This window comes from Martes martes (assembly GCF_963455335.1).
Source record: "Martes martes genome assembly, chromosome: 9".
Classification (NCBI taxonomy): Eukaryota; Metazoa; Chordata; class Mammalia; order Carnivora; family Mustelidae; genus Martes; species Martes martes.
In genome coordinates this window covers 20,637,000-20,664,616 of record NC_137896.1, presented here as the reverse complement: position 1 = coordinate 20,664,616, position 27,617 = coordinate 20,637,000, and the positions used below count along the sequence as shown (strand labels likewise).

Below are 27,617 nucleotides of genomic sequence, written 5' to 3'. Positions count from 1 at the left end.
GAGGTGGAGAGGGAATCTAGAAATTACAAGAGATTTATTAAGGGACATAGAGATAACAGCAATGTATATACTTTATTTGGATCCTGATTCAAAGCGCTGGGGAAATTTAAACACTCACTGCGAACAATATGAAAGGACAGCTGCTAATTTGTTTAGGTGTGATAATGCTATTGTGGTTGTACATTTTATTTATTTTTAAAAAAGATTTATTTGAGACGGAGAGAGAGAGTGCACAAGCAGGGGGAAGAGGGGCAGAGGGAGAGAGAGAGAATCTCAAGCAGACTCCCCACAAGGCGTGGCGCCCAACACGGGGCGGGATCCCAGGACCCTGAGATCATGACCCAAGCCAAAGGCAGACACTTAACTGACTTGAGCCACCCAGGCGCCCCATGGTTGTACTTTTTAAAAAAAAAGATTTTATTTATTTATTTATCAGAGATCACAAGTAGGCAGAGACGCAGGCAGGGGGGCGGGGAAGCAGGCTCCCTGCAGAGCAGAGAGCCCGACGCGGGGCTCCATCCCAGGACCCCGAGATCATGACCTGAGCCGAAGGCAGAGGCTTTAACCCACTGAGTCACCCAGGCGCCCCTGGTTGTACGTTTTTTTGTTTTTTGTTTTTTGTTTTTTTAGATTTTATTTATTTATTTGACAGACAGATCACAAGTAGGCAGAGAGGCAGGCAGAGAGAGAAGGGAGGAAGCAGGCTCCCTGCTGAGCAGAGAGCCCGATGTGGGGCTCGATCCCAGGACCCTGAGACCATGACCCGAGCCGAAGGCAGAGGCTTTAACCCACTGAGCCACCCAGGCGCCCCTGGTTGTACGTTTTTAAAAAAAGGTTTAGTTAGGACATCTGGGATGTGCTTCAAAATACTCAGGGGACGGGTGAGCTGCGGAGGTAAACGCATGAGGCAGCAATGAAGCAAAGCAAGCCACGTGCTGGTACCTGGGGTGCTGGTTTACAGGTACAGGGGGCTTGCTGTGTACTACTGTCCATAATAAAAAGTAAAAACGAATCAATCTCTCACTTAACAGGTATGCAAAAAATTGTCATGTGTTGTCTTTGGGGAGGGAAACCAGATGTCTGCGGAACAAGGTGGGGAGACTGACTTCTCACCGTTTCTGTTTTGTCCTGCTTGGATTTTAGTCCATGGCTCTCTATTATCCATTCAAGAACATAAACGCATTTCTTAAAAAGCACCCGATTTAAATAACAAACTTTAAAGTGAGCTGTTGATCATAGTTTTCATCCAAGAAGCACCTTTATTTCATTTTCTTCCAAACTGACAGGTTTCTTCCGGTAACAGCTCCAGCTCATTGTTCCAGGAGCGGGGGTGCGCGTGTCTGTGACGCGGGGCTGCATTCTGAAGACCCCTGAGTCGTGGTACTTCCACGTGGCCCTTGGGTGCTCAGGGGACACACTCGGTGCCTAGTAGAGTCCTCCCTCCATGTGCCCCTAGGCTTTTCGCTGTGCAGGCGTATGTGGCGGGGATGGCCTGTAGGGCAGCTGGGGGCGAGGAGATGATAAGGGAAGGAGTTAAACCCTTAGAGCTGCCAGGCAATGTCATCTGAAAACACCAGGTATGAAATATAAATAACAGTCAGCTACTTTCCTTCGATCCAGTTTCTAAGCACTTGTGTGATCGATCAATTTATTAATCGATTGGCTGTCGGATCCACTGTCGCAGTCTTCTCCGCCACCGCCTGGGGCCAGGGTGGGGTCTTCCCCACCTGCAGGACGGAGCTACCATCCTGCCGCACCCAGGTGTGCGTGGGGGGTCACTGCAGCTCCTGGAGCAGGTGGAGCACATTGGCTGCGTAGGGGTTCCCCTGCCCGGCGGTCCCCCGCAGCTGCATAGGGTGGAGGCTCGGGTGGGGAGGTGTGAGCTGCTCGGGGCAATAAAGTTCGTTCAGGAGAAACCAGATGCAGTCCGGGTCCACCTTCATCAGGTGGAGGAAAACCCTGTGGGGAGACAGAAGGGAGGGTGGGCTGGCGTCTCAAGGGAGCAGAAAGAGGGGAGAGTGGCCGCTGTTCTCCAGAAGAAGCTGCTTGGTGGGTTATTTGGGGGGAGAACCTGATAATAACATCAAATCCCTTCGAACAGCAGAGCAAACCCTCTGTAGTTCCTAAGACAGGGCCATGAGGATGGTCCCACAGCATATGAAGAGTTTCATATCCATTGATGTCGAGGAGAAAGTTAGTCCAAGCAGAACAATACTGACATCAAACAAGCTCTTGGCAAAGAAACCAGTCAAGTTCTGGGGTGTCGAGCAAGAGTTTTCAAAGAAAACTGACAGGGCCCACCCCTCATTCCAGGCTCACAGGGTAATAAGCCCTCACTCCCGAGTCCCCAGGTCCTCATCCCCGGGCCACTAGCTTGCGGCTGAACTCTGTAGCTCAGCCCCTTCTGGCCACCAAGAGCCGTGGGTTCCTGGTGGCCTGGACATGCTCACGCCAGGATCAGACCCAGTTACTCTCCTGCAGCAGGAACCGACTGAGCCAGTGCACTGGTGTCCTATACACGACAGGGACAGAGCTGAAGGGCCCGGGCCACCTGACACCATACGCCCCCTCCCCCCCTGCAAGGGTAAGGTTCTTCAACCTGGCCTGAACTCTGGGGTCACCACCCTTGCCTCTCCTCTGCTCATATCCCATTTCAGAGTCCAGCTTTTCCATCCCAGGAAGGATGAGGCCCTCCCCTGGATGGGCAGCTCCCTGGTGGCACGTATCACCTGCTCAGAGAGGCTGGCCTTCCCAGACCATTTTGCTTAGGTGGCTGCCCCTTATTTCTCTCTTCCAGCATACCTGTCCAGCACCTACTGTCTACTGACCACCTCCCTTTATCACGAAATAGCTCCCGAGGGCTGTGACCAGGCCTTTTTGCTTCGCTGCTGTGCCGGGATGACACACGGTAAGCTCTCAACGAACACCTGACCTAACTGGTTCTTTTATTTATTTATTTATATTTTTGGTAAAGATTTTATTTATTTATTTGAGAGCGAGAAAGAGAGAGAGCATGAGGTGGAGGGGGGAGAAGCAGTCTCCCCACCGAGCAGGTAGCCCGACACAGGACTTGATCCCAAGACCCTGGAGATCGTGACCTGAGCCGAAGGCAGATGCTTAACTCACTGAGTCACCCAGGCACCCTTGGTTCTTATATTTAACAAGTGATTTATGACACTACATGGTAAAAGCTTAAGACGACTGGAAAATTACACCCTATAAAAGGATCTAAAGGAGAGGTCAACTGTTCATCTCCAAGAACGGTCTAGTGCAGGCTCCCCACAGGATTCACGTTATCTCGGCCATCACTGCTCGGTAGCTGTGGGAAATGATTCGAGTGGACTTCAGTCTCCTCATTCTAGAAACAGGGGATGTACTTCATTCACGGTTTTGCTGTGGTTTAAATGAGGAAACACAGATCCAGCCCTACACAGTGTCTAGCCCAGGCGATCCCTATGTACCAAGTAAGAGGGTGGATGCTACATATCTGATGAATCACATTTTATTTTTTTTTTTTAATTTTTTTAAATCACATTTTATTCTTGATGACCGAGAAGCCTCTCTCATATTGCTGGACAACAATTGGGAATTTAAATGCTTGCTGAATGGAGCTAAATTCTGTTTTTAATTTTGTTAATCTGAAAACACTGTGCCCTTCGGAGATTTGGGTCTTACCCTGGGGGGAAGCCAGTTTTGCTTTCTTCCTTGGGTTTAATAGACATCTGCTAAGGAGGCAAGGGAGGCAGGTGGGAGGGGGCCCTTTGAAAATTTTCCTGGCCTGGTTTGTGCCTAAACAATTTAAGTTTTCTTTACTTAGGATAATCTTGTGCTTATAATCTCAGCAGTGGCTGCCGGAGAAGTGATTAGAATATTCTAATTCATCGTTTCCACTTCGCCGCAGAAAGGAGATGGGGCCTGCGTGGGCGACAATTTTTGTTTAAAAACAAAAATATCTTTGATAATTAGAGTGGCAAGGGAAATTATGAAAAAAACACACCAAAAATGGGAAGCTGATTTCTATTTACATGTGACACAGTTGACAGTTTTCCCTGGTGCCAAAGACAGTTAGAATGCAAATGGTTTCATTTGATTTTTTTTTTTTCCCCTTCCAGAACTGGAACGGTTTCTCAGGCTACAGCCTGGTGCACTAAGGAATATTTTGATCTGGGCAACACCCAGCGAAGTGAGGCTGTGGCCCACCTCAGTCACGGTTCTGCTCTGACTTAACTCCGCAAAAGAACATGTTGCAATGTTCACTCTGAGTCCTTTTTAACATGCTAAATGCAGATGTTGTACTCGCTGGCAGAAAAGGGAAAGGGAAGAAGCCACTCTCCTTGCCCTTCGAGAACGAGTTCTTTTTTTTTTTTTTTTTTTAAGATTTTAGTTATTTATTTGAGAGAGAGAGAATGACAGGAGAAAGAGAGCATGAGAGCAGGGAGGGTCAGAGGGAGAAGCAGACTCCCCGCTGAGCAGGGAATGGGATGCTGGACTCATCCTGGGACTCCAGGATCATGACCTGAGCCGAAGGCAGTCTATTAACCAACTGAGCCCCCCAGGCGCCCCGCCCTGTGAGAGCTCCAAATACAGTGCTCACAGGGAGGCCAAGAAAGAATGTGTGTACGAAGCCCACCTTCTTGTATTAAGTGAGAGCCAAACTCTTGCAAAAATTATTTTGGGTCTCCTTTCTTAGCTCTTAAAGGGGCAGACTCCCCAGAACGGCAGGCAGCCATACACGTTCCCTCTCCTGCCTCTGGGGCTTGGAGCAAATTATCTTGCCTCTGTGAACCTGTTTCCTTTTTCTCCAAAGGAAGAGGATCACACCCGCCCCGCCCTCCTCACAAGTTTGTGGCGAGGCTCTAAGGAGATGAGGTGCAGGAAAACACTTTGAAGTGCATAATGAAAACACTGGTCCTTCCAGAGGGTATGTGTGTGTCTAAGGAATAATTATCACTACCAACCTCTGCAGTGCCGCCACACCACGGAAACTTTCAGACACTCCGAAAAGGGCAAAACATTTGTCTTTTGTTTCACTCGCAATTTCCCTCATACTGACTTGGTGGGGGTCCCAGTCCTCCGCAAATGGCGCTCTCCTTTCGCCTGTTATTTTCGAGAAGAAACAAAGGCAATATTCTTCGTCCTCTGCGTGCCCGAGGCTCGCAGCAGATGCCATGCTGGGCAACCAGGTGCTGGCAGGTGTAACCGTGCTCTGGCTTGGCAAAAGGCATGCAACCTGCTGAACCCTGAACACGGACACATTCTGAACCTGAACCCTTGTTCGCTTTAAGCCCTTCCGCGAGTGGAACGGAGGCCCGGGGGGTCTCGTCTGAGAGCTCAGGGGCCCAGTTTTGCTCCAAACTCTGCTGCCACTTTGTCCTGCGGCCAGTTCTTGCCCACCCTGAGCTGGGGAGGGGGGGTTCCCCGAACGTGAAGAGCCCAAAGCTGAAGACCTTAAAAGCCCTTTTGCATAATCCAAAGCCAGAAGATGAAGAGAGGACCTCCGCTTTGAAGGGACCGGGGTAACTGCCTGGAAAATGTTCCTAATACATCACGAGACATGGCAGAGATGTTGCTGAACGTGCCAAATGGCCGGCCCCATGTTTTCTCAAACCAAAGAGAAACACTTAAAAAAATATATATATGTACACCATTTAAGTCCTGAACAAAAATTTCTCTCTCCTTCCCCCAGGCCCAAATCAGTGGCTCCGGGGAGCACAGTTATCAAGAGATTATCTGGTCCCCAGAGTTTCGGGAGGCACTCGGCTGTGCCTCATGCCTCCGAGTGTCCTGAGGCGAGTGATTATCTCTCAATAACCTGTAGGGCCGTGTAGCTTAAATGATAACTTGACTTTAAAAAATTTAGAACTCGCCGTTAGGCAGTTTCTAAGCAACCTCTGTTTCCATGGCAAAGAAGCCTGGTGTTTATACTGATTTTTCACTTAAAATGCGGTTTTATTGAATTTCGCTCCGTGCAGGCAGCCATTTCCCTGCACTCCGGCCCTATCTACAATTGACGGGCATCAGCAAGTCCCTAATAAACTCGAGACACCAAACCAACGGAAGCCGCTCATTCCTTCATGATCAATAGTGGCCGGTCCGGAGTGACAAGGCTGGCGGTGGGGGGTGGGGTGGGGTGGGGCAGAAGGAAATGTGCTCCTAGAATCCGGTCAGCAGGGCTTGGGTCCCACCTCCCTGTGGTTCACCTGCTCCAGCCCAGGCACTGAGCCGGGTATGTGGGATACAAAGACAGACAGAGGAAGGCTCCGGCCTCCGGGCTCCGCCTCTGGTAGGGAGAATGGACCAAGCAGAGAGGCCCATGGTGCACATGTTGGGTGGAGCTGGGGAAGGACGCCTGAGGAAGGGGCAGGGCAAGTTGCTTCTCTGCAAATACCAGTTCTAAGGCTCCTTCCAGCGTCAATGGTCCACAGTGATCCCCACGCACGGGCACTGGAGCACAGCTCCTTCACGCCCTGAAATGTGGCAACACCCCAAGAAACCGCTCTGCTGCAGATGCAGATGTTCCAGAGCGTGTCCTCACCACCTCGGTCTAGACGGCATCTGCTCAAACCCAGCTCTAGAAAACCGCCAGCCAATCCGGGCCCAGTGAGGCTAAATAAACCGTAAGTGAAATGCAGGCTTCCAGCTCTCCTGGGTGACAGGCTACTCTTTCTCTGTCAATTACTTGCTGGAGGGATCTGCTGCTCCTTGTCTCTTTCTGGATTTATAAAACGCTCTCATGAGCAGTCTGCATAAGTGCCAGTGGTAAAGGACTTGTGGCTTTGTGATCTGTTTATTTATTTATTTTGGGCTTCTAAAGAAGTTATTCAGCGATGTCGCCTTAGGAACGCGATACAGGCCGTCTCTACACGGCCATGACGAAATGCAATCGGGAAACAGACTCACTTGCTGGGAAACAGGCGCACCCACAAAGTTATTCTGGCTTCCCTACTCTTCCCTTCCTGGCAGAACTTGCACAGTCTTTTCCTCTCCGGCCATCTCTTCTCCTGCGATGCGGTGCGCGCCGATGCTACAAATGAGGCTGTATGTTTCCTTTTAAACAAATGGATGCTTGGGGGTGTCGACGTGTCCCAGCCAGCGAGCAGTGGGGTGATGTTTCTATCTTGGTAATTTACTCTAATAGGTCTTGGTTCATTGGTTAACCAGTATTTCAAGCCTGTCCTTTCTTGCTATTCAATTTAGCTATCTTCTCCTGTGAGGAGGTCGTTTTTTTGTTTCTAAATGTTGGAAATGGAGGATTATGACTCGGAGCAACGATTTACTTTCCAAATAAATACTACCAATTGCCTCTGAGGCTATATGTACTCGTTAGACTTAACTATATTTACCTGTTCAAAACCATCCATCTATCCATCTGGCTCCATCTCGCATACTCACACAGAGACCGATAATAAAAATATTTAAATGCAACGGGGACAGAATTTAAAACCATAAACACCAGTAGCAGCTTACACTGCTAATCGCACCCCTAAAGTACCACAAGACAAAGTATCATAAATGCAGCGGAATGACTCCATTGCTTTGTGCATATTTAAAAAGATATGGCACTGAGAGGACCAATCTGTCACAGACAATTCAAAAATAAGCCAAAACCTAGAAGGGTTTAAATCCCACTGGGGCAGGATTTAAAAGCAGCCCCTTCCATCTGGCTGCCTCTCCTGCCTCCAGGCCCCCCGCAGGCCTAGATCCATCCCCCACGTCCCCACCCCTGGAAAGGACGCTGGTAGGTGCAGATTTCAAAGAGGCCCTGTACCAGAACACTGGGTTGGGGGCGGGGGGCGGGGGCTGGCTCAGGCCCCATGCCGTGATTCCTGCTCCACATCCACCCTCTCGCCCCAGAGGTGCATACCCTTGAAGATAAAGACATCTTTGTAGCAACCTACCTATTTGGTCCCCCTCCCCCCAGTCTGTTTTCCTGGAACCCACGCTTTGGCACTAAGCCAGCAGCCTCTGCTGATGGATGCGGGGAAGCGGCCGCTCGAGGAAGTGTACTTGTGCATTCACTGCAAGGACGTTAGAGACATTAGTCACAACAGTCCCCCGTGTTCTAAGATGACCCCTGAAGAAATTTTCTTAGGGTTCAGAACCAAGAAAAGCTGTGCCTCCTTCTGCGAAGATCTCTTTTCTTATTTTGGGGATGCCGGGAAGGTGTGCACTAGACGCTCCGCCTGTGAGGAAGACGAGGGCCGCACTGAAGGCCCATCTCCAGCAAGAGCGCGGAGCTCTAGGTGTGCACTTTATATAGTGACCTCAACCCTGCCTTCACCTTGTTTTTTTTCCGCTCTTGTTATTTTTGTTGTTGTTGCATACACTTAACTGATAAGATGACCTAGGACTTTTTTTTGGAATCAGGAGGAAGGTAATAATGCTAACAACCACTACTTACTTTTTCCTCTATGCTGACATTCTGTGCTGAAGAATAATATGCATGAGTTTACCGAATCCTGGCAATAATTTGATTAGGTGGAAAATAACAGATCCGCTCACTCTAGTCTTGCAGATGAGGGAGTGAACACTTAAGAGAAGTAAGCTGGTTGGCCCAGGGTTATGCCACCACCGAGCAGAAATGTGAGGCCCACTCTAACTTGGTTGTCATCTTTGCAATCTTTCAACTCTCAACACAGTACTTGGCTTCTTAATTAAAAAAAAAAAAAAAAAAACCTTGTGAATAAACACACATATAATAAGATAATCAAGGCCATTTTCCTGGCTGCCTTACTCGGTACTGAGATCATGACATTGACGCCGGCCTCTTAGGTGCTCAGGACAGACCACGGACCCTGCAAAGTGATGAAACAGGTACCCTGTGGTCTGCCAAGGCTTTTGACATGTGAAATCCACTTTGTGCAGGTGGTCCTGCCCCCTGAAGCATCAAGTGCATCCTGCTTCCCAGCCCAGTGTGGTGTGCAGACACGCAGGCACGCCCCACACCTGCCTTTCCACTGGGTGGTAAAATGCTATACCCCGGCAAATTATCAATCACAAGACAGCGCCAAGGAAGCAGGGGAAGGACAGGGAGCATTTGGCTTAAGTAGCACGGAGGTCCCTGCCTTCAGATCTGAAACCCAGCAACGCACTTTGTTTATAATCTGCACGGCAGATGTCTCTTATCTTTGACACCAGGAAATCATGCCTATATATGCACGGTGAACAGCTTCAGATCTGAGTGTATTTTTAGAACAATGAGCCTGGAAAAGAAAAGCAGCAATGCCTGTCAAAAGATGGATAATAGGAGAGCTAACTACTTGGGTCTGGATTTGTCAACTATTAATCAAATGTCAAAGGAAAAATATTAGGCGCGCCTTCGTTTCCATGCTGGATGTGATCTGAGGGGGAAACAGCTTTGCAGCCCAAGCTCAAACAAACTGCCCACAACATGTGAGGGGATGAGCTACTAATTTCAAGCTCAGCTGAACTAACGGATCACCTCTGTGGCTCCTGATCTGTTCAAATATAATAGGCCCACGTGTGGGTAAAGAGGGGAGCCGGGCTCTGACGGGGATGAAATGAACAAGCCCGTGCCAGCGCGTGTTCGTCCAGGGTTTGAAGGCACCAGCTGGTTCTTTGATGGGCTGGGATCCTACTGCTAGAAAGAAAGCGGGGCAGTCAGCCAGTAAGTGAACCTTGAAACCTGGGCCTGACTTCTCACACAGAGGGTGGTAGGGGGAGATGGCACAATTAACATGAAAAGATCGTTCCGCGGTAAAAAAAACTCTCTTCGGAGTTCGGTGAAGATGAGGCAGACTCACAGTAGGACACACCACACCCAAGTGCCCAGATGTTCAGAGGATGTGTACACACTGTATCTCCTATTTACCACGTTTATATATATCCCTCACCGGGGCGTGCACACACACACAAATACACCTCCAGAGTGCAAGCCCGGTGAGGGCAGATGCCTCCTCTCTCTTGCTCTCCTCTCATTTCAGTGCCTACAACAGTGCCTGGCAGGCCGCAGCTCCTCGGCTGGCCAGGAGAATGAACGGACCTGCGGACTGGCCTCCCTCACAGAGAAATGCAATTCATTCCCACCACCCTTAGTTTACAGAGCAGGGAAACGAGACATAAGGAAATGAAGTCATTTGCTCCAAGTCCCAGAGCCAGTAAGGTCTGAACCTAGGTCTGTCCACCTCCACGGCTGGTGCCCTCTGTCCTTGTATACAATGGCTAGGCAGCAGAACCTGGCCACAGCATGCCCTCCCCGGCCACCACCATGCCGAGGACTGCAGCAATCAGCTGCCGCACAACCCCAAAGGGCACCGGCCAGTCACTACCTGCTGGTACCCTGCATCCCCACCTGGGTCCTGGGGTTGGCAGGTGGTGGCAGGCCTGGGGGTGGAGACCAAGGGGCCTGAAAGCATTGTTCTTCCATCATGAGACCGGTGGAGCATGGACTTGGTCTCTTCAAAAGAGGTATTGCCTCGTCTGTTCCCTTTAGCCCCAGGATGGAAGGCTTATTGGATGATTTAAGACCTCCCTGCAAAAGACAGGGAGCCTCAGACACCGCTCAGAGATAGGCCCAAGGAGCGTGGTTTCAACGGAGTTGAGTTGAATCAAGCTGACAGCATTTACTGGCTTTAAGGAAAAACACAGAAATTTGGGGTATGTGCTCTCATCTCAGATTCCTTTCATGTGTGAGAAGGAAGAGCTCCATGGTCAGAAAGGCACAGAAGTGTGGAGGCCCACTGCATGCTGGGAGAGATCTTGGAGGCGTCCAGGGCTACTGGGGAATTTCAATCAGTTGAGTGGGCCTCTGCCATGGTTGAGGTGGGGGCGTGGCTGACCTGTTCTTTGTAAGCTAATGCTTACCCTCAGGGACCCAGCCTGGTTTACAGCGTGTGGTACGCTGACCCCTCCTCCCACATGCCAAATTGGATTTTCTCATTTGTTATCCATTAAAGTTATTTAACTAGATGGACTTTGGGGGAGCTGGTATTTTTCTTGCATAGCCAGTTAACAGTGACACCTAGTGGTAACATATGGTGAGGTTCTACCCTACCCCTACCCCCCCACCCCTCCCCCAAGTTGCAAGATTTATGCCCCTCCTTACAAGGCACATTCGCTAGATAAAAGCATTAAACTGGAATGGCATTTCTGTTCTTAGCATTTACAGCCTTGGTTATATCAACCACCCCCTGATCAATTTCCATTTCTAGAGTTTACAGCCTGGATGTAAAAGCCTGCCACAAAGGCTCTATTTAATATGACAAATTAAAAAAGCAAACACAGGCTTGGTCATTCTTTGGAGCCAGGAGAAGCAAACAGGAGGGAGGAAAAAGCCAATGGTAATGCACACAAAGAGGAACTTTCAGGGAGCTGCTGAGTGTCTCTGTGCCCTAGCCAGGGAAGCTGACCCTCGGAGGCTCCAGCCCCCACTCGCTGGACCCACAGACAGGTGAAGGGGATCAGAGTAGGCTGCCCCCAAAAGTGCCACTTTGGCGTGTGGACTGAATTGAGCTGGAGGCAATCAAGACCCAGCAGATTCAAGAAAAACCTCTTACTTCTCCTTTAACTGCCTGGAAGAATTTGAATAGAGGGCCTCGCCCAGAAAGCGAGCTATTACCAGAGATAACTTTTCATCTGATTAACCTATGTGGATGGCCAGGCCAGCCTCTAATCACCAAACACCTGCTCTTCTTAGGTCCTGTGAATCACCCTCTTGAAGCCCCAGGCCCCTAGGCCATTCCTCAGCTCAGGGTGGCAAAAAAGCCTCAATTGCCCCACTTGACTTTGGGTCTCATGTTTTTATAAGGTGCCTTCAGGTATGAAATAAAAAATGTGTTTTCCTCCTGTTAATCCGTCTGCCAAAGAACCTAGAAGGGTACGATGGGAGGAAACTTTGTCCACCCCTCACATGGCTGCTCCCCAATCTCCTTTCAGAGCAGCCACTGGCCCTCCCTGGCCAGCCCTGTCACACGGAGAAGACATCCACCCGGTAACGGCAACTCACTAGCTCCGAGGAAGCCGGGGCATCTGTGGACGGCTCTGGCTCTCACTGGTTCTTTTGAACACTTAGCTGAGGCCAGAGGCCAAACGCTAAGCCACAGGGCTCCCTCTCGGGCCCTGGCAACAAACACAACAGCCTTCCCTTCTCCCATGAGTGTGTGGCAGGTGTCAGTGCCTGCTGCATGGGGGATACACAGGGGCAGGAGTCGGGGGGAGGGGGCCAGGGAGGAGATGCGGATAGTCTGAAGAGAGAGTCTGTAAGTCAGGTAGACAGGCTTCCCTTCTGGAATGGATGTGGGATGTGAGGGAAAGATGAAAGCGTCCCTGAGCCAGGGGACCTGGTGATGAGGGAGCCATAGGCCACATCACCGGCAGGCACGGAGACAGGCACGGAGGCAGGCACGGAGTGTTTCCGTACCAAACCCACCCCGGGGGGCCCCCCCGCCCCGCGCCCTCCCTTCCTTCAGTAACGAGGCTCACACAGAGACCAGGTTTCCCATTGTCTCAGGATTCTTCTCCTATTTACCGAGCTTATTAATTTCTGAATCAAGATGCCAAATCAGCTCCTGATCAAGGACAACGCTGGTTTTTTCCCCTTAGCTTCAAAATAAGTTTGCAGATGATGTGTTTGTGAACCAATCAACCTTGCACTTCCTCCCCTCCCAGCCTGGCAAGAGGGAGGTCATCTGACTCAACCCCGAATGGAATGCGCTAGAGCAAACAAAGGCGCAGCAGTCAAGTGGTCTGGCTGCATTTTCCTCCTCCAGAGGCACCCTGAATACCAACTCGAGACTCAGCAAGGTCCAATTCCAGGTTTAATTGCTTTTAGCGGCACAAAAGAAAATTAGAAATGAAAAGATAATGAATGGTGAATATTAGCTTGTTTGATGGGTCTAAACTGGAAGGACGGGTATGGGGTGGCTGGAGGAAAAGTTGAATGGGACAGAGAATGGGAAAGTCAGATGTTTGTGACTCTTGGTTGTTAACAGGCACACAGAGAATTTACTTCAAGATGAATTCATTACCTTCTTGAGTTGTACCTGAAATCAGTGTGAGAGCAGCTTCAGGAACACCACCCGGAGGGGGAGGGCTATTTTCACCCTAAGTTGGTTCTTGAAGGAACAAGAATGTCCGAGGGTAAGAAGCTGGTTGGGATGCGCCCCTGTGCTCAAGAAACCATGACTGATTCTGGGCCTAGGGGAAGTGACGGGAAAGTGACAGAAAGAAAAAAGGGAACTGGGGAAATCAAGAGCAAAAAATTGCAAAGGACAATAAATCAATCCAAAAGGATATTTCCATCACTCCCAGGGAGTGCAAGGTTTGCAAGGGAGCAAGCAGCTTCCTCGTTTCATAGTCTGAGAGGCCTTCTGGCCTTCAGGGAACAGGAGGACTCCTACCCCACCACGGAAGGTCGGGGACTCATTTCTAGAAGCCTGAGAGGTGAGAGGGATTGTTGATTTGCCCTCGGACACGGGAGCTACAGCCCCCAGGGGAGTACACAGGGCCAGGCCAGGGAAGCTAACTTCTGTTCCAGTAGCAGACACCGGGGGATGGCAGGACCACTCTGGCCCCCCACTCCAGCTCTCCATCCAGCTGGATGCAAGGGGGCCCAGTGCATTTTTGGTCTCAAGTCTGGGGAATGCTGCTGTACTCAGAATTTTAGCTTTTGAGAAAAATCCTCTGGGGCTCAAGGACCCAGACATAGCTTCTCCCATTAGCGGTGGCACAGCTACTTGAGAATAAGTAAAACTCTTGGAAATCACAATCACCTCATTTCAGAGTTAGAAAAGGCCCTTTAGACCATTGGTCTAGCGATTCTTTATGTCCCTCAGTTCACAGATGCCTACTACCATCAGATGAAGGCCACGGACTCGATCCAGAGAAAGGAATGTTTAAGGGTCTGCTTGTACACGCCCCATTTTGTGTACAATGTGTGGGGGTTCAGAACACCTGACGTCCACTGAGACGCTCTGAGGAGTCAAGGTGTGCCCGATCAGTAACCCAATGCTTATGCTTTGCAGAAGAAGGAGCCGCGGTCCAGACAGGTGCCAGGGTCACTCAGTCACTAGAATAGGGCCTAGAACTAGATCTCTCTCCTCCCAGGAGAACTGCTTTGTCCTGTTTGCACACCATCTTTCTGCTTTTTGCCCCTTTGGAATTGCTGCTGACACTGCAGCAGAGGAAAAGGTTACTTGCAAAGAGAAACGCATCTAGTAAAAACACCATCTCTAGAGCTGGCCCAGTTAAAGAAACCATCTTAACCCGGCAAGAAGAGTGAGAAGAGAAAAGAGCGGAGATGCCTTGACTCTGCTCGCCATTAGCAAATCATCTATAATTTAGAGCAAACGTAAAGAGATGCGGGTGATCAAGCAGACGTACCTCCTGGCAGCCTCTTGTAATTTCACGGGCTGTTTGGCGCTGAGGTAAATCAAGCAGGCATCAGCCACTTTATTCAGGTCACCCTCACCTGCGGAGGGGAGAAACAAGCATCGGGGCTCAGACTTCAGCTGGGACAAGCAGAACGACTGCTGTCTGCTGGACCTGGAACAGCGAGTCGAGAGGCCTTGGGCTCTCGACTCCATCCCGCGAGTCAGAAAAGCACATCAAGATAGGTGGGAAAACGAGGGCGAAGTAAAACTGAAGGAGGTACCCATGAAGGGAAAGGAGGGAGCACGACTGGGTGCCGGGTGCTGGCCAGATCGCACGCAGGCTGCATGTCCCCAGGGGAGGGTGGCCGGTACCTACCAAGGTCCAGTCTCTCGCAGAGGGGGCCCAGGCCCTGCAGAACGGCCAGCTGTAGCTTGAAGGCCAGCGTGTGCGTGTACACTGGTCCGGCCCGGGCGCTGACGGGAGCCTGGGTGACTAAGGAGCCAGCCAGCTGGGGCAGGATGTCTTTGCAGAATCGGCTCCTCAGAAAGTCGCCACACTTGCCTCCCAGGGTACGCAAGACCTGCAGAAACAGCCCCGGCTCTGGTGACTGCACATTGCCAGGCAGCACAGAGCTAAGGAATGTGTGGTAATTCAATTTCTTCTTGGGGGAAAAAAAAATAGAATTACTGCTGTTAATTCCTTGCCCATGGTTTGTGATTCTGACAGTTATGAATTCGGAGGTCTCTGCTCCCAAGGCATGGCTGCTTCTATCCATAAATACAGATTACACGGGGAATAATTCAAAGGAATCTAGGGTTGGATGAATAATATGATTAATACCTTGATTTTCCTCCCTTTTTTGGTTAAAAAAAAAAAAAAAGAGCTTAAAGCAGTTCACATAGATCATCTCTTGACTCTTCCTAACATCCCACGAGAGAAGGCTTGTGCTTTGAACTCCAGCTAGCTGAACAAACACAGTGAGGCCCAGCGGCTGCTGCACGGAGGCCCTGGGCGGGCAAGTGGCTGGCCGTGGTCCCTTGACTGGGTCTGGGCACGGGCCCGGTGGTCAGGGCCCCGGCAGAGCCCTGCCTGTCCCACCGCACCATCTCCCATGTACGATCACCCTCATCCCATCTTCCACCACGGGCGGTTTCTTTACACGTCTTGTTTTAAACTTTCTCTAGCAGAACATATTGAAATGTTTTGCCCCGTTGCACAAGGCTGAATATACAGGATAATAGGAATTTCTTTAAAAATTGGTAAGCAAGGCATAACCAGCATGGAGAGTGTTTGCCGACTTTGCAGAGAATAAGGTCCTTTCCACAGGGCCCTCAGCTGGCCTGCACAAAGCCCTCCAGGCCTCGGATGTCACCAGCGTGTCTGAGGGTGGAAAAGCGGCTTCAGTTACAGTGCAAACATGTTTCTATTTCTCCCTTTTTCTACGCCTGCTGTCATTTCAGATTACCTATTAATTTCCATAAAGGAAGGCAGCATATCTGAATAAGATTTGGCAAGACCCCCCTCTTTCTTCCTAAGTCTCCCTCCTCCCCTGTGTGTGTGCATGTGCGTGTATGTGTATGGTTTTGTATATTTTGTTTTAGAAAAAAATATTAACAATTTTATATGTTTTAAACATAAGCTCCTATTTTGGTCCAGTATATGCTGAAGAATCTTACAGAAAACCAAGATACTTTTGCCAAGTGTACTGGTTGCATTCCTGGTTTCATTTTATGTCCCTACACATCTTTTTGCTTTGCTTCATCTTGCTCGCCTACTCCTAATTTATGTTAGCTTGCCCTGGGAAATATATCTCTGTAGGTTGCCTTAAGTGCTTTTCAGAATAAGGAAGAATATAAATAAATAAGCCAAAATACAGCTGCTGATATAAGCCAAACTAAGTCGGGGAGAATGAAACCTGACATACACATATATATGGCTTTTAACTTTTCAAAGCGTTTCACCAAATAGTCCCATCTTAGCCTTGACAACAATACTATGAGGAAGGTGGAACACAGGCTCCTAAGGCCAACTTGAAAATGGGTGGGCATGGGCTTTGCCCAGAGTCACCTGGATGGGCAGAAGATGCTCACTGCTAGAACCCAGGCCCCTTCATCTTGACTCCTGTGCAGTGCAAAGAACCTGGGCACAAACACAGATTTGGGTTCTATCACTTACCCGCTGTGTGATGCTGAGAAAATCCCTGAATTTCTCTGAGCTTACTTCTCCTCTGTCAAAAAAGGAGGAGAACAGAAGCTACCTTGGAAAGCTGTTGTGAGGAGATGCATTCTCGTGGGAGGCAGTGCCAACCACACACGGTGCTCGGTAAATACTGGCAGTCCTTTTCATCTGCTAGTTCCTTCTGCTCCTAACTCAAGAGGGGACTGACTTTTACTTTCTTCTTTGTGCCTTTCTTATTTTGCTCTGCTTTCTTTGAGGACCAGTTAAAACGAGTGGGGATCCCCAAAGACGCGGCCGCGCTCTGTGCCGGCGGCCCCCACCCGCCCGGCTGACCTCAGTGGGACATCAGCACGGTACCTTGAAGGCTCTGAGCACCACCAGGGGGTCGTCACTGGTGAGTCGGCGCACAAGTGAGGGCCAGGCCCGATGAGCCAAGGGAAGGAGCTGGTTCTTGTGGGACTGCAGCACAACCACACACAAATCCAACACATCCAAGACCTGAAAGAAGAGAGGATGTGATTTCAGCAGGGCAGGAGTTCGTCATGGGAAGCGTGGAAGAGCGTTCCTGGAAGTTCCTAGAGGTGGAGATGGCAGCAAGGAAGACCCAGAGCAGGGCTCACGGCACTAAGGCAGGGCCATGGGCAGCGTGACACAGGAGGAGTAAGAGGGGCCCAACCGTGAAGGTATCACGTTAGAATTTTTTAGTTCGTACTAAGTGCAGTGGGGAGCCATCAGAATGGGTGAAGTAGCAAAGTGCCATGATACAATTCATGTTTGAAAAAGGTCATTCTGGCTGCTGAGCGGGGGAGGGGCCCACGGCAGGAGAGAGATGCCAGGGGGCCCCTCAGGAAGCAGGCACATGCCCGCAGGAGAAGACAGGAATGTGGCCACGGGGTGGTGGCAGCATGAAGGGGTCTGAGGTCTGTCCTGGAGGTGTGTGTATACTGAACGTGTATACGAGCTGTGTAGACACTGATGGCACCCGATATCGGGGCAATAAAGAGAGGTGTTGACAGGGACTGCCTGGAGTCAGGCTTAGCGACTGAACAGATGCAGGCGCCGCTGGCTGAGATAGGAGCAGGGAGGGGGAGGATGCTGAGAGGCTGAGAGGCTGGGTGAGGTCATGTTCCCTTTCTTCTACATGGAGAAGCCAAGTAGGCAGCCGAGGTGTAGGTCCACCTCAGAAGAAAGGTTCGGGGTGGCCTAGATGTAAACTGGATTGTTTACCCTCCCTGAGAATATGTGTCCTAATCTGCAGTTCAGAGAGAGACTACTGGCCTGTCTCAGTATCCTCAGCAGGGGTCATGATGATGACCAGTGTGGCCTTTCCTCCCAGAGATGGGCTGGCCTTCACAGAGCAGGGGAGGGTGCATGGCTGAGTCGGAGAGACTGAGGTCTGCTAACAGAGCAGTAAACCCCGCTGGATGTCGGCTACATGCTGGTCACACTGAGGCCGGAACAGCAACAAAGAACAAAAGAGAGCCTGCACATGAGGGGAAAGAGGCAAGCAGGGCAGGAAGAGAAGCCTGGGCGTGTACCACACAGCAAGGCAGCCCAGTGGAAAGGGTGCTGCTACCGTGGGCTTCGCGTGAGTTCTGTCACTAACTGAGCAAGTTACGTCAGACACTCCTGATTCCAAGACAGACATTTCCTCCTTCTGCCTAAAATGCTCAGCTCCTTGCCTTTGCCCCATCTCATGGCTGGCTCCTTCTCAGCCTTTAAGTCTTGGCTCAAATATCTCCACCTCGGGAGAGGCCTTCCCCAATGACCTGGCCGAAGCCGGGGCAGAAGCTCTGTCTTCTGCAACAGGGTTCGGTACAGAGTAGGCTCCTAATGCACATTCACTGATGGGGGTTTACTATTTTCTATCACAGAACCTGCTTATTCTCCGCAGACATTTCTTCACCTTCTAGGTGTGTATTTGTGTATTTCCCCACGAGAGACAGGAAGTTCCATGAGGACAGGGACGCCTGCTTCACTTTAGTCTGTACGGCCTCTGCCTGACCCGCAGCTGTGCGCAACACACACTCGGCCGTAGCCGAGACTCAGTGCTTCGTATTTATGATCAACAACCCAGCGAGGCAGGTCCCATCACACCCATTTTACAGAAGAAGCAGAGGCTTAAACAGGTGAAGTACTTGCTCAAGGTCACAGAGACAGAGCCAGGATGTGAACTCAGATACGCAGGTCTGACTCCAACGCCGGTGATCTCAATAACACAGTGTGGACACGGCTGCTACAAAACCTCCATGAAAGGAAAGACACTTGGGCTAATGTATTGTCCAGACACCTACCATCAAGCCTTGCATACAGCTGGCACTCAAACAGTACTTGCTAAATGGAACAAGAGATGAATGCTAAGCTCCTCTGGGGAAATGAAGTGAGTTCCACAAAGCACAGACCCTGGGATCTGAGATGATCCTGGAGTGGGGTTTCTTAGCCCAACACCTCGAGCAGGGCAGCGTGCTCTCATTGCTAACAGTAACTCACCGAAGTAGCTGTGTTTCTCACATCTGCTTGGGGGTGGGAAGGACCAGGCACCTCCCTGTGAGAGCTTCTCCCAGGTGATTCTGAAAGGCCTGTCCCCATACCCAGTCGCCCCACTGTCCAGTTTCACTACTGCATCATTTAAGTTCTTGCTGATGGGGATGCTCCTTGGGAAACTGCCGGCAAACGAGGAAGTACAATTAAGAAATGTGGGTGTTACACATGAAAATAGACTCAAAATGGATGAAGGACCTCAATGTGAGAAAGGAATCCATCAAAATCCTTGAGGAGAACACAGGCAGCAACCTCTTCGACCTCAGCCACAGAAACGTCTTCCTAGGAACATCGCCAAAGGCAAGGGAAGCAAGGGCAAAAATGAACTATTGGGATTTCATCAAGATCAAAAGCTTTTGCACAGCAAAGGAAACAGTTAACAAAACCAAAAGACAACTGACAGAATGGGAGAAGATATTTGCAAACGACATATCAGATATGTCTATAAAGAACTTAGCAAACTCAACACCCAAAGAACAAATAATCCAATCAAGAAATGGGAGGAAGACATGAATAGACATTTCTGCAAAGAAGACATCCAGATGGCCAACAGACACATGAAAAAGTGCTCCACATCACTCGGCATCAGGGAAATACAAATCAAAACCACAATGAGATATCACCTCACACCAGTCAGAATGGCTAAAATTAACAAGTCAGGAAATGACAGATGCTGGCGAGGATGGGGAGAAAGGGGAACCCTTCTACACTGTCGGTGGGAATGCAAGCTGGTGCAACCACTCTGGAAAACAGCATGGAGGTTCCTCAAAAAGTTGAAAATAGAACTACCCTATGACCCAGCAATTGCACTACTGGGTATTTACCCTAAGGATACAAACGTAGTGATCCGAAGGGGCACGTGCACCCGAATGTTTATAGCAGCAATGTCTACAATAGCTAAACTATGGAAAGAACCTAGATGTCCATCAACAGATGAATGGATAAAGAAGATGTGGTATATATATACAATGGAATACTATGCAGCCATCAAGGGAAATGAAATCTTGCCATTTGCGACGATGTGGATGGAACTAGAGGGTATCATGCTTAGTGAAATAAGTCAATCGGAGAAAGACAACTATCATATGATCTCCCTGATATGAGGAAGTGGAGATGCAACATGGGGGGTTAGGGGGGTAGGAGAAGAAGAAATGAAACAAGATGGGATCAGGAGGGAGACAAACCATAAGTGACTCTGAATCTCACAAAACAAACTGAGGGTTGCTGGGGGGAGGGGGTTGGGAGAGGGGGGTGAGGTTATGGACATTGGGGAGGGTATGTGCTATGGTGAGTGCTGTGAAGTGTATAAACCTGGCAATTCACAGACCTGTACCCCTGGGGATAAAAATACATTATATGTTTATTAAAAAAAAAATTAAAAAAAAAAGAAATGTGGGTGTTTTTCCGGGGATGAACATGGAAACAGACAGAGTCAGGCGTGGAAGAATGACTGCTTCCAAGGATTAAAACCCGCCTCCCACACGAAGTCACTTTAGAAAATGATATCCTTTCCAAAGCATAGGACCGTCTTTCCCTTGGAGAGTCAACGGATGTCCAAAACTTTGTTTTTTTAGTTCCACAAAGGGGACTTGGCTCTCTTTTGGCATCTGAGCTGATACAGAAGGCCGTAAGGCTGTCATCCCACAGATAAATTCTTCCCTATACCTTCCTTTGGCCACCACACATGGACGGGGAGATAAGGGCAGCCTCTTGCTCATCCATGCCGTCCCTGGCAGCCAGAGTGACCTGGGGTCCCGCTGCCGTGCAAATGCGGGGAGAGGGCTGCACACTGACCTTCAAACGGATCGTCAGGTTCTTATCAGACAGGAGGTGGATGCAGCGCTCCATCACATCTTTGGCTATCTGGATCTGCACTGGCAGTGGGGGCTCCACATCGGGACAAGTGTCACTCTCGTCTACCTTCGGAGGCTCTGACTGCTCCTCTGGAAAAAAAGCATAACTGGGGACAGTGTTTTATGAGAGATGCCCCACTTCGATGTGTTCTCCCAACCTCAGATGCAGGAATGGCATTTACAAGGAACTGATCCTAAGGAAACCATATAAAATTTGGGTAAGAGCGCCTGGGTGGCTCAGTGGGTTAAAGCCTCTGCCTTCGGCTCAGGTCATGATCCTAGGGTTCTGGGATGGAACCCCGAATCGGGCTCTCTGCTCAGCAGGGAGTCTGCTTCTCCCTCTCTCTCTGCCTTCCTCTCTGCTTACTTGAGATCTCTATCAAATAAATAAATAAAATATTTAAAAAAAAAATTGGGGTTAAGCTATCAGTCAAGATATTCACCAGAGTGGCGTCTGGGTGGCTCAGTGGGTTAAAGCCTCTGCCTCTGGCTCAGGTCATGGTCCCAGGGTCCTGGGATCAAGCCCCACATCGGGCTCTCTGCTCAGCGGGGAGCCTGCTTCCTCCTCTCTGTCTGTCTGCCTCTCTGCCTACTTGTGATCTCTCTCTCTCTGTCAAATAAATAAATAAAATCTTAAAAAAAAAAAAGGATATTCACCAGAGCATTAACTATATAACAGCTAAACTGGGGGTGGGGGTGGGGAGAACCCCTCCACTGCCACTTGAGGGGGAATAATTACATAAGCCATGCTATGTCCATACAAGGATGTATCATGGGGGCCCCCAAATTTGTGTTTACTGAGGGCTTTAACAACAAGGGAAAATGTTTATGAAAGAATATTATGTTGAAAAGAGAAAAGCAGTATATACAATTGCATACACAGGTGGAACATTATTATGTAAATTTCTCGCATAGCAGGAAGGACCGTGAAATACTAACAGAGATGGGGTCATGAGATCATATAGGATTTTGATTTTCTTCCTATACCTTCTGTCTTTTCTAAATTTCCATTAATAAATATTTCAAATAAAAATGTAAGAGGGCAACATTTTAATTTGGATCCCCAAGACTGGCAGCTCCCCAGCTGGCCTCTGCTCTGACCTTTACCCTTTCTTTCTTCTTGGTTCATTCTTTGACTAAGAGGCTCGTTTGTCTCCTCCACCAGCCTGTAGGATCTTTCGATGGCCAAGATCAGGCCTTACTGATGTCTGCATGAGATCCCAGCAAGGCAGCCTGATACAATACCCAGGGAGGGGGTTTGGTCAAAGGAGGTCAGTTCAAGTCCTGACTGTACACCTATTAGCAACCTTCTCATCCTACATTACTTCATTTGGAAAAAAGGTATAAATCATGCACACATCATTTGCTTGAGAGTTAAGTAAGATGAATGCCACCAGCTATCAGCATTCTTTCACTGCCTAGAGTGCTGTGTTGCACACGATAGGCCCAAGTTTGTAAATGAAAAGACCTGAGAATTGCATGAAATCCAGGCCAAAATCCCTATCCTGGAAAATTTTCCTCTATGTACATACAGCCCCCAGCTCTGTAGCCCCTCCACCAAGCCCCCATTACTAGCTGTGCTCATTTCCACTGAGCTGAATGTTGTTCCCTTCACTTGTTTCCATTTCTGTTTCCTCTGCTGGAAAAAACAGAATCTTATAGCAGAGGCCACACCTGTCTCTACCAGATGCTGAAAAGATAAATGAAAATGCATTTGTAGAATGCTTGGATTTCTTGGAGAAAGGGACCTCAGATACACGAGGTGCTTTCATTGTGGCTAAAACAAAAAACACATGTCAAACCAACATCAAGCCAAACATTCTTTATAATGCCAAGTCTGTGGTGTGAACTTGATGAATGATAATTATAAGAATGATAAGGCTGTGCTTTTCTTCCCAGAGGAGGATTTGTTGTTTGAAATTCACCTATTGCACAATGTTATTTGAGGGATGTGGATTTTTCCGTTACTGGGAGAAAGGTTGATTCATTCAGTCTGCTCCTAGCCAACATCAACTAGAACCAGAAGATCCTAATCGTGAAAGAATGGATTCACAGACAATACTAGAATTTCAAACAAGAATGGCAAATCCGGATTACGAGGGATCATGATGCCTCCCCACCCTCTGAGTTTCTGGGTTTTGGTGTGGGGTGCAGGTCAGGAAAAGAAAGATTGGATTGCCTTAAGAAATAAAACTGAGAAGAAAAGGCCTCGTAATAGACTTCTGATCAGAAAACTGTCCTCGGGGAGGGCAATGACTCCGTTCCGCATAAATCATTCCCCGGCCCCTGTGATAATTCCCTGACACACTAAAGGAACTGGCAGTAGTTAGATGCATCGAACAGACTATTTCCTATTATCCTGGAAGTACTGGTTTCAGTTCACCAGAGTCTCGGAGTGGAGACCACCAAAAAAGAGAAAGAATCCTGCTCAATTCCAACCTAACAAACTAATTTGGGACTCAGTTCGATTTAGGATAGTTCTGAGACCACCAAGCTCATTATGACTTGGCATTTTATATTTGCAGAGGAGATTCTAACAATTTATTAATCCTTCCGTGACCTGAAGCTCCAGATTGAGCTTGTGAATAAAACAACAGGCCGGAGCTTCAACTAGCCTGAACTCCCTTCTCCTTTATCATATAAATAGGGAAGAAAAACATTGAAATCTCCTCCCACCAATAAATAAATGGACAAAGCATATAAACAGACAACGAGCACGAGAAAAAAATCAGGAAAGGAACATATAGGAAAACGTTTGACCTTGCCTGTAATCGAAAAAAATGCAAAGCCAAATATTGAGAACCATTTTTCATCTATTTTCAGCAAGAAGTGAAAGTCATAATGGCCAACGTTGGCAAGGCTGTGGTACCACCGGTGTTAATCCCACGCTGCTGAGGGAAGGTATAAATTGACACAACCTTTCTGGAAGGCAATTTGGCAAGCATAAAATAATGCTCATATCCTTGACCCAGAAATCCCACTTCTGGGATTTATAAAGAAATATGCAAAAAAAAAAAAAAAAAAAGGGAAAATGTCATGTGCACAGAATCATCCACTGCCGCACTGTTTATTAGAGTGAAAAGCTAGAAGCAACTCGAACTTCCCACAGGGGAATGGGTACTTAGTAGCAGCTATTAAAACATTAATTATGAAAACTCTATAGCAACGTGGGAGAGTTGCTGATTATATAACTAAGTGCAAAAAGGGTATAATGCATTTAAACTGTAGCTGGAACCATATAGCAATAGGTCTGCAACAAAAAAGAATGGGATAAGATGGCACAAAAAATGAGGGTGCTTCCACTGAGCATGGTGGGGTTAGGACTTTTCTGATTTCCAAACGTTTTGTAATGCAATCTCATTCTTATGATAATCTGCTTCAAAAAGAAAAAACTGGCTAAGCCAAAATAAACAGTTACCTTCTTCATTATCAAAATCTGAGACATTTCCATCTGCCACATCCTTTTCTTTGAGGTAGTTCAGCAAAAATTGTTCAATGTCTTCTGCTGTGGTGGTATTCTTAAGTCCTTTCTCAGGAGCCGCTCGTCTTCGGCTCAAATGACTTCCCTCCTCCCCTGCACTCTGCTCTTGGGGTTGCCCGAGATCACCTGTGTCTGGGAACCACTGGGCTGAAAATAAAGTGTTATGATGATCACCACGGTCATTGACAATAGGCATTGGTACTCTAGTAGCAGAATAAGCTCTCTGCCACAGCCTGCGTGGCCCCACACGATCCAGTCCCTCCGTCCATCTCTCCAACCTCATGTTCCAGCTCCTCCCAGTTGCCCGTGAACTGAGCATCTTCCCATTCCTCCAATGTGGCAGGTGTTTCCCGACCCCAGAATGTTTTGCATATTCTCTTCTTGCTGTCTGGACTACTTTCCCCACAACGTCAGATCTGGCTAATTCCAATTCACCTTTCATGTCTCAATATACAATAGAACTTGCCTAGGAAAGCCATCCCTTGGCTTCCCAATTCAATATAGGTCCCTAAGGCTCTCTTATAGAGTACTATCTTCTCCCCTTTCATATCAACTCATCATGATGTGTAATTACCTTTATCTTGAGTATACTGTTTAGTGTCTGCATCTCCCACTGGACTCTACACTCCACTGATTGCCACTGGAATCCAACATGCCCAGCATGGAATGGGTGCCCAAATATATATGCTGAATGAGAAAATATGCAAGAGAATACACACAAGCAACAGAATTCTGAGTACAGGGTGCACTCCTCATTAGCAGAAGACTGGCTCTATAGTCTTGGAATGGACACAGCCCCTCATCTGTATTTCTGATAAAAAAAGGCGGGCATGTTCTCTCCAAAGCTTTTCCTTCTTCAGGATGCGCCAATACTTCTGATGTGTCACCACAGAATAAGGCTTAAACATCACTGAACCAGTCAGTGGTTTTCAAACTGTGCCTTGAGGAGCCCTAAGGGTTCTGCAGGAAAGTCTCGGGGCCGCAACAGGGAGGGCCCCAAGAGACAGCATGCTAAAGGGGGTGGGCCCAGGGGGTCTGACTCCCCTCTAACCCAGCAGCTCTGATTTCAACTCTTTTTATGTACTGGGTTTCCTCTAGGGCTTCATTTCAAAAAGGCTCTAAACACTTAAAAGAAACAACAACAACAAAACCCCAGAAAACCCCAGTGTGAATTTTCACCCTTTTACAGACAGCAGGAAAAATGCCTCCGATAACCTTTAGCCCCTGCTAATCTCATTTCTGTCAAGGAGCGTGTGCACAGAGCAATAGCAGACAGGAGATGCCAGGACCAAGCAAATGGGAACCAGAGAGAGCGAATGCTGGGTTAGAGTCTTTACTCCAGAGCCTAAGGTTCTACATGGAGGGGACCACTTAGGCCATTTCCTCAATGCCCCACCCCCGCACGTAAGTCGGGCCTTGGCAGACTCCAAGGGATTGCATTCCTGAGGTGTTAAAATCAGGACTTAGCATTTACAATGATCAAAGTAGACACACTGCAAAGATTTCTACATTGAGGCTAGTACCAGACACTGAAGTCTTTGCTTACGAATGGCTTTTAAACATATGAAAAGCAGCTGAGCCTCACTCTTAGTGCAAATTAAACTATAATAAGGTGCTATTTTTCTCCTATTGGATAAGCAAGGATTAGCAAAAGACTCAGGAATATAGTCGAGAGGAGGGTGTGGCAAAATCAGCTCTCTGCTCCGCTGCTGACAGGAGTTTAAACGGGTGCAAGTTCTTTGGAGAGCACCCTGAAACTCTTCATCTAAAACTGAAATGTGGGGTGCCCGGCTGGCTCACTCTGGAGCACGTGACTCTTGATCTTGGGGTTGTGAGTTTAAGCCCCACAATGATTACAAAAACAAAACAAAACAACAAAACCCAAAAAACAGATTAAATGTACTGTCCTCTAAGCCAGTACTCCTTCCTAGGAATTTACTCTATTGATATACTCTGACATGTTCAAAATGAACTCTAAAGATATTCACTGCAGCATTTTTTTTTTTTTTGTGGCGGCAAAAGAATGGAAACAACCAAAATCTTCACCCAGAAAGGACCATTTAAGCAAACTGTGCACAGCTGCACAGCAGTATCCTAGGCAGCCACGAAAACCAGGTGGCAGCCGTCCACGTATGGCTGTGGCACAGCCTCTCAGTGCCAAGGTGCGTGGCACAGACTCTTCCTTGCTTTCAAAGCTACCCTGTTCTCGTTGCTGTGAGTCCTCAGCAACTGGCAGGAGGTGCTCGGCGGTAACCATGCTGATCGTTCCTGCCCTCACTGTGGCACTTAATGTTTTCTAGCCAGTGGCTGTGAAACACTGCTAATTATGGTGACTCCATTTCCTGAAACATGTGCTGGGTCCTCTGAAGACTTTCTAGTGTGTCTCTGAGTCCACACTTCCATTCCCATTTTAAAAGAGTGGCCATCGGTTAGGTCAAAATCTCAGGGTTGGGGCGCCTGGGTGGCTCAGGTCATGATCCCAGGGCCCAGGGATCAAGCCCTGCATCGGGCTCCCTGCTTGGTGGAGAGTCTGCTTTTCCCTCTTCCTCTGCCTGCTACTCCCCCTGCTGTGTTCTCTCTCTCTCTCTCTCTCTCTCACTGTCAAATAAATAAAATATTAAAAAAAAAAAAAAGATCTCAGGGTCGTGAGATCGAGCCCCACGTCTGCAGGGAGTCTGCTTGAGATTCTCTCTCCCTCTCCCTTGGCCCCTCCCCTCTTCTCTCTCTCTCTCAAAATAAAATAAAAAAGAAGAGAGTGGCCATCAGTAAGATAACTCGAAGACAAACAGAAACGGCAACACAGAGTGATTCACGCGCAACTGACCAACTCTCCTTCAGCACTGCTCACCATTCCAAATGCAAGTATATTTGGGGTGATTTCAACACTTTCAGGAAAGCCATCTCCCATCTTGCTTCTTTTCCTAGGATGTCCTCAAGTCAATGTTAACCATCTTCCTTTTTATCTCTACAGTGGAGACCCTTCCCCTTCCGCTTCAATTAAAAAATAATAATAAAAATAAAGTGCTACACAGGGTTTCTCCTTTCGAGGTGACCAAAGACATCAGCAACCCAAGACAATTCAATTTTCAAGGCCCCAACTGAGATATCTCCTGAGAGCATATAATTAACAGGCCTTTTCTCAATATAGTTTTTTTTTTTTAAGATTTTATTTATTTGTTTGACAGAGATCACAAGGAGGCAGAGAGGCAGGCAGAGAGAGAGGAGGGGAAGCA

At 48.4% G+C, this 27,617-nt stretch overlaps 1 protein-coding gene across 1 annotated transcript in view; it reads right to left on the bottom strand.

Annotated features, from left to right (window-relative positions):
- Positions 1–647: 647 nt before the first annotated feature.
- The window catches only part of TTI1 (TELO2 interacting protein 1), a 47,494-nt gene continuing 20,524 nt past the window's right edge, over positions 648–27,617 (bottom strand). The window contains exons 3-8 of the mRNA XM_080813276.1: positions 24,322–24,531; positions 20,845–20,993; positions 16,867–17,007; positions 14,707–14,911; positions 14,341–14,428; positions 648–1,959 (exon numbers count right to left, since the gene is read on the bottom strand). Of these exons, the coding sequence (XP_080669402.1) occupies positions 1,776–1,959; positions 14,341–14,428; positions 14,707–14,911; positions 16,867–17,007; positions 20,845–20,993; positions 24,322–24,531 (977 nt within the window). The 3' untranslated portion in view covers positions 648–1,775. The remainder of the gene's footprint in view (positions 1,960–14,340; positions 14,429–14,706; positions 14,912–16,866; positions 17,008–20,844; positions 20,994–24,321; positions 24,532–27,617) is intronic.